The 7,582-nt window shown below is 32.5% G+C and overlaps 1 protein-coding gene across 3 annotated transcripts in view; it reads right to left on the reverse strand.

Moving 5' to 3' along the window:
* Positions 1 to 7,582, reverse strand: part of SCRN3 (secernin 3) — a 35,432-nt gene that overhangs the window by 11,788 nt on the left and 16,062 nt on the right. For all 3 annotated transcript variants that reach the window (XM_011357279.2, XM_011357273.2, XM_023529427.1), the window contains 2 exons: positions 1,957 to 2,119; positions 848 to 1,028 (listed from right to left, as the gene is read on the reverse strand). In XM_011357279.2, coding sequence (XP_011355581.1) covers positions 848 to 1,028; positions 1,957 to 2,119 — 344 coding nt within the window. The remainder of the gene's footprint in view (positions 1 to 847; positions 1,029 to 1,956; positions 2,120 to 7,582) is intronic.

Raw genomic sequence — 7,582 nt, forward strand, 5'->3', positions numbered from 1 at the left:
CTAGTAGAAGCAGGCGAGAAAAGGTATAAAATGACCAATCTTTTCCTTCATTGCAGGGAATCAGTTGATGCTTCTGTGAAAAGCCTTTAGGTAGCCCTTTCATTTCCTTCTCATCTAGAAGAGGGCAGGAGGACTGAAGAAGTATGGATATTATAAAATTATTTGTCTATCTATCTACCTATCTATCCGTGCTCCACCTCCCACCCCAAATACATCTGCTTATTTCTGGAGATGAGATTTTGGGTGATATGTTAATATATAACCCTTATATTTTAAAATAATAAGCATTTATACTTTTTTAAAAACTCTAACTCGTTATTATTATTATTTTAAGACTATGGGATGTTAAGTCACTTTTAATTAAAATTAATCTGAGTCTACATAAGAACATCATGTAAGAGACCAGGTTAACTGCCCTCCAGTGGCTTTGTAATTTTTGGTATAAGATATATCCTAAGTAATCTACTTAAACTCTCCAAGTCTCAAATTCCTTATCAATTAAATTGAGATAATAATAGTACCTACCTCAATAAAGAGGTCGTGAAGATTAAATGAAATAATTGTCTAATAGTACCATGATGTTTGGTGTATAATAAGTAATCAATAAATAGTCATTGATACTATGATTAATATACTACATTTCTCTAAAAGATTCACAACACATTCTTAACCATTATTTTTAACCAGAAGTAAAAAATAATACAACTCTACAATAGTGTAAACATCTAAACTCTTTTTAAACCTATCTGTATATGGAGGAAGAAATGCTGAAATTCTAAAGTTCAAAATATGGATTGAATCACACTTTATTCATAATGATAAAACAGAGAATATAATCTAATTTTACCTCCTTATTATATATTACTTCCAATGCCTGTTGATGTTCTCGGTAGAGTGGATGCCTTCTGTCAAGCTTAATCTTAAAATGTGGTTTCTTTTTAACTGGATCTTCAAGTTCAAATATTGGGGAACTAGTGTCCAATAGTTGCGAAATATTCGGTACAAATATGAAAGGCTTAAAAACAGATCTGGAAAAAAAAGTTTTTTATTAAATTGGAATTTGGGATATAAAAATGTTCAGCATTATTCTAAATATTCTAAGGTTCTCTATAGTTAGAAGTTTCTATGAATTTGTTACACACCAATGTGTTCCTGTCATACTAGTTATAGCCATGCCTGTCTTCTTGGGCACACCGGGATCTCCTTTGGTGTAGGGGACCGCACTTTATTTAGCCTTGTATTCCCATGAACCTAACTAAAGGCCTGGCATATAAACAGTGTCAAGTGAAATTATAGTTCATCATTTTCTATTACAAACTCCACACCTGGAGGGTAAAAACAATCCTCAGATTGAGGATTTGGATTTGGGATGAAAATCAGCAGCAGTATTAATAAGGGGTTCACAGGTTTCATTCCATTATCTTAAAAATATCTTTAATAATATGAAAAACTGTAACACTAAGAGATAGTGAATATAAGATCATTTCTGAATGTAACGTGCATTAAGTTTTGTGAGAGATACTAATGACTTAAATCAAAGTAGTTTATACAAATTCTACTAAACTGAAACTTGATATTTTAAGTTTTACATGGATGTATTTTCTAAATTTGAGTGCATAAGTAACCATCTAAATCCTGTTATTAATCATGTAATATTGTAATACTAAAATTTGCATAAGAAAACCTATCTACTTTCTTTTCTTGATCATGTTAAATATACTTGGGGAAAGAGGGTATAGGGATGACAAGAAACTATTAACACTTCTTCCCATAAAAAAGAGAATAGTTATGGCAGTTATGAACATATGGAAATGGCAGACTAAAACCTGAACAGAAAATGCATCCAAAAATTTTTGTATTTGTTTAACAAAAATTTAGCCCAACAAAATCAACAACAGACTAATGACTATCCAACCCCCCAACCCCTTGCTGGTTTATAGTATTTTGTGACTTTACCTCTCAGGATCAGGAGTCCCTGTAAAGAAGTGAATGCAAGGAAGGTTGGAGTCTTGAGGTAAAATCGAAACCATGCTAGCAGTGGTCAGGAATTCTCCCTCCATATTAATGCCACTTGGTTTATCTCGGAGAATTTCCATCATTGTTTCAAAAGTTATGTTTCCTAGGGAAATAATTTTTAAAACCATCAAATATGTATAAATTTATAGGTTGGTATCCTGCAAATATGAACTTCTTTTTCTACTGATAATGTGTAACATGAGATATCGGTCTAGGTATAAATTAAATAAGAGATTGACTACAAACACACCTTGGATCCTGTTAGAAGAAAACTGTTGGAAGAAAAATAATTTTTTAAAAGTATAAAATATACAAAGTCTCAAAACCATTTTAACAGGTAAAAATCTGTGTAACTTTCTAAGAAGAAGGAATCAATATTGCAAAAACACACTCAATCTTATTGTCCTTATAAAATATTTTAAGGTATATTTAGTTAGCAATGAGCTGACAATATCCATAACTATTTCTGAATCTATCCATTCTGGCAACCAACTTTTAAAAGAATATTGTGCTTAGTTTCCAATACTATTATTCAAGATGTTCTTTGCAAAATAACAAATTATTTTTCCTATAATTTCTCTGCCTGAAAATTAATACTTTTATATGAAAGTGTGAATTGAAACTTGAGTGGGAATGGAGAAAAAAACATGTTATTGGTTAATGGAATCTGTGCATAATTCTACTGGACTGGTTTCAAAGCTTAAATGTGCATTGTATCTGATAAAAATGCATGGCATTATATTCTGTTTTCTGCTTTTATATGTAAAGTGAGATGTTTTAAGTATTTTTAGAAAAAAACATATTATATCTCTTTAGCAAACACAACATGTCCATGGTTACAGAGAGCCTCAGAATTCCCTTTTTAGAAGGCGTGTCCACCAACAAATATAAAAAGCCTCTCATGTCTTCAGACAGCTCTACTCCTTGTTATATATGTCCATAGTCAAAGATGTGGTTTGGGATCTAACTACTGCATGACAAGATGAATAATCTTACCCCTACACAAAGTAGTCCTCCAAAAATAGCCAAAACATCTTCTCACATGTCATAATTCTCCACAAATTATGACTCCCAATTCCACCTGAATCAAATTAAAACTCCTTTCAATGAAAACTTACTACTCAGCTTAACTGAAATGACCTTTTCCTCTCCATCTCAGTATTCCTAATACTTTGTCTATATTGGTCCGAACTCTGCCATTAAACAGTAAATTCTCTAAATACAAGAATGAGATTTTTCTTTGTAATCTAAGCTCCTACCTTAATAAACAAACAAACAAACAAATAAATAAATACAAAATAAAAGAGTAAAATAAGCCCGAAGCAAGCAGAAGGAAGGAAATAAAAGGTAAAAGCACCCATCAGTGAAATTGAAAGCAGAAAAATAGAGAAAAATCAATGAAACAAAAATCTGGTTCTTTGTAGAGATCGATAAAAAATCTCTAGTAGACTGACAAAAAAAGAAAAGGCACAAATTACAAAATTATCAATATCGGGAATGAAACAGGGGTATCATGACAGATCCTGTAGACATTAAAAGCATAAGGGGATACTACAAACTATCTGTACACATAAACTGACAATTTAGAGGAAAAGGACCAATTCTCTGAAGAGCACATACACCAAAACCACCAAAACTCAGTCAGTATGAAACAGATTATTTGACTAGTCCTATAACTTTTAAAGAAATTGAATTGGAGTTTATAATAACTCCTAGAAAAGAAATCTACAGGCCCAGATGGTTTCAGTGGAGAATTCTATCAAATATTGAAGGAAGAATTAACTCCAATTCACACTATCTATTCCAGAAAATAAAAAAGCAAGGGACACTTCCTGATTCATTTTATGAGGCAAATATTACCCTGTTAATAATGTGCATCTATAAAAAGCTACAGCTAACACTATACTTAATGGTAAAAGACTAAATACCTTCCCCCTAAGATAGGGCACAAGGTAAAGATACCTGCTCTCACCATTCTTATTCAGTATAGCTCTAGAAATCCTAGCCAGTGCAATAAGGCAAGAGGAAAACAAAAATAAAAAGCACACAGATTGGAAAGGAAGAACTAAAATTGTTCCTGTGTGTAGAGGACATGATAATCTATACAGAAAATCCAAAGGAATATACAAAACAAACAAAAACAAAAAACTCCTAAAACTATGTTGTTAGTTTAGCAAAGCCACAGGATATAAGATCAACATACAAAAAATAATTCAAACAATTTGAAATTTTGAAAATTCTCATTAAGGAACAATTTATTTAAGCTCTGTAGAAAAGAACTAGATACATCGTTTTCTTGTTGAGGTTGAGATTACAAATATTTTAAGTCCAACTTCCCTTCAGAATCCTTTCTAACAAAATAATTTTGAAATGCAGATAAAACTTAATGAACAAAAATATTCACTGCAACATGATTTACAGAGGTAAAAAATTGGAAACAACTAAATGGCGAACAACATATTTGTCACTTGCCTGTGTTCTCCCCTCTATTAGTTGCTACCTTCCAAAAGGTCACAGACCATATCAAACATGTGTGCTGCTATGTGGCCCCATGCCTAGCACAGAGCAAGAGCTCACAAAAGATTTCTTTGATAAAAAAAAAAAAAATTCAATATGGAAAAACCTAGATAAATAAAACTATAAAAGTTTATAGGAACACAAGAGAAAATTTCAATAAATGTACATCTTGTTCTTGAATAGAGAAGGCAATATCATTAGATGTCAATTCTCTCCTAAAATAATCTACAGTTTTAATTTAATTCCAGTCAAACCTCAAAAAGATTTTTGGGGAGAGAAGCTGAAAAAATGATCGTAAAATTCATCTGGAAAAAAAATGAATATTCGAGGATTGCTAAGAAAATTCTGAAAAAAAAAAGTAATAAGGAAGTACTTGTCCTACCACATTTTAAAAAGCAGTATTATAAATTCACTCATATTGTTCTTTGGCTCAAGCACTGAACACTTACTAGATACACTTACATTGTTCTAAACAAAACTGGACAAAACACAGTAATCTAATTTATACACGGGTTTACTTAAGAATTTATATTCGATAAAGTTGGTTGGCATTTTAACTCAATAAAGATAATTCATTTCTTTAATGAATAAGTGGTGCTGAGACTTCTGAAAAATCATTTGAGGGGTGGGGAAAAAAAGCTGGAATCCTAATTCATACATTATTTTAGAATACTTCAAGAAGAATTTGAATTTATAAAATAAAACTATAAATATAAGATATTGAGAACCTTTTCTGGTACAGTGAAAATGATCCTTCTGAAAGCATGACAGTGATAGAAACCATGTGAAAAAAATTCCACAAGGGACAAAAAAATCAACCATTTTATTATTAGTTTTTTATTTATTCCAGGTCAACTCTATCCCCTTTCCTCCCTTTTTGCCCTCTTTTGAATTTTTCAAGTATTTATTATTCTAATTCTATGCTATTAGCTTATTTATACATTCTTTTATTTTATTAATATCTCTTGAATTATTATATTCTACCTTAAATTACTACTTCACTTATCAGTTAACACAAGGATCTTAAAACACTTTAACTCCAACTACTGGCTCCTGTCTTTTCTGCTATTCTTATATATTTAATTCTACTGTGTTCTACTGGGTCTTTTGAGAATCAAATGCTACAACATGAGATTAAATGTATAAGAATTTTATACAGGAAAATGCCTGTAAGAGAAACTGTGATACAAGTCTGAACCTGGGTTTAGTACAGAGGGAATAAAGGTTGGGTGGAAATGTCCTAGATTGTCATACCACCTAAGGAAAGTTTGGCAAGGCCATCAGGGAATCCTTGACCCAAAGTCAGCTATCAGAGGAGTCCCATGCATCCAAGTAACAGGCCTGCCTTAGTCTCCCTGCCACTTTCACTCACTGGCCAGGAGCAGCCTGTGGGAAGCGTAGTCAGTATTAAATGAAATCCATGCACAACAGATTTTGAGTACTGTAGCTGCAGCAATTGGCAATTGGTCATACAATTACTATTATCTTAAAAAGTTAATATTCATTTAATTTCACCCATGTATTTCCTGCTTCTGTTGTTCTTCAAGCACTCTTGCTTACCTTGCTTCTCAGATCATTTTTCCTGCCTGAAGAATGACCCTTAGTATTTTAGTGCCAATTGGCTAGTGATAAATTCTCTTGATTTTATTTCAAATTCATTTTTGGAGGATATATTCCCTGAGTATAGAATTCTAAGTTAGCAGTTATTTTTCTCTGTAACTTTAAAAGTTTCATTTTTACAGTCTTCTGGATTCTCTCTCTTCTATTGAAAAGTTAGCTGTCATTTGCTCCTTTGAATATATTCATTTCCTTTGACGTTTTTAAGATTTTCTATTTTTTTCTCCTTTAGCAATCTTACCATGATGTATCAGGTGTGGTTTCTTTTTATTTATCCTTCTTGAGATTTGTAGAACTTCTTGAAGGTGTGGCTTAATGACTTTTATTAGTTTGGAAAAAATTCTTGGCCAGTATTTCTTCAAATATTGCTTTTGTCCCTCCATATTTTCTCCTTTTCTGTTCGGACTTTAACTACACATATGTGAACCCTTTTCACTAAGTCTCACATGCCTCTCTCACACCCTTGTCTATATTTTCCAAACTTTTATTCTCTGTTTCAATTAGGATCTTTCCGTCCACTATTTTTTTCTTCTGCTATGTCTAATATGTTATTAGACTAATCTACTGAGTTCTTAATTTCAGTTATAATTTTATAGTTCTATTATTTCTATTCGGATAAAATTCTAAAATTCTAAAATTCCAGTTCTCTGATGAAATTCTCCAGCTTTTCAACTAATTTTCTTGAATGTATAAAACACATCAATATGAAAGTCTGTGTCCAATATGTGGCTAACTAGGGACTTGGTTTCTACTTTGTGCTTTCTCTTGGTTTTTAGTCATTTGGCACTATTTCTTGGTATGCCTGATAACTTGTTATTAATTGCTGGACTATAGATGAAAATTGTAGTCTCTGCATGATATTTTCCTCCATAGAGGATTTAATTTTATTCTGGCAAATGGAGTATAGGTAGATTACCTATTGATCCAGTTGAGACTGGTCTTTTTCCTATTTGTTCTTATTTCTAAAGTGTAGCCTTTCTGGGGTCTCTATTGAAAGCCTGGGGTATTTCCCAGGCCCCTTCTTAGTTGACCACCAAATCCAAATTTTGCCCCTAAGGCCTGTGAGACTGCCAAAATCTCTACTTAGCTTTTTAGGCTTTTACCAACTGCTTTCTGTTTGGTTTCTCAGTGTCTCATAGATGTGCTGCTTCAGAGTCAACTATTACTTTAAGTGGAAATTGTGACATAGAAGGTCAGGCTCTTCTTAATGTGTAAACAGTCTTTTCTCAGTCTCCTGGATCTAGGCCCCTCATGTCCAAGCTGTCTGGGATGTTCACTCATGCCTTCAAACACTGGGTTTTATTCTTCCAGTCTTTATAGTTATTCTCGGGGGGAGGTCAATTTAGTATTAGCTACCCTTCATAACCAGAAGCAGAAGTCCAGCTCTGTGCTTTTAACCACTCCACTACTATGCCTTTCATTTACTAAATAC

This window comes from Pteropus vampyrus, unplaced genomic scaffold (assembly GCF_000151845.1).
Source record: "Pteropus vampyrus isolate Shadow unplaced genomic scaffold, Pvam_2.0 Scaffold2, whole genome shotgun sequence".
Classification (NCBI taxonomy): domain Eukaryota; kingdom Metazoa; phylum Chordata; class Mammalia; order Chiroptera; family Pteropodidae; genus Pteropus; species Pteropus vampyrus.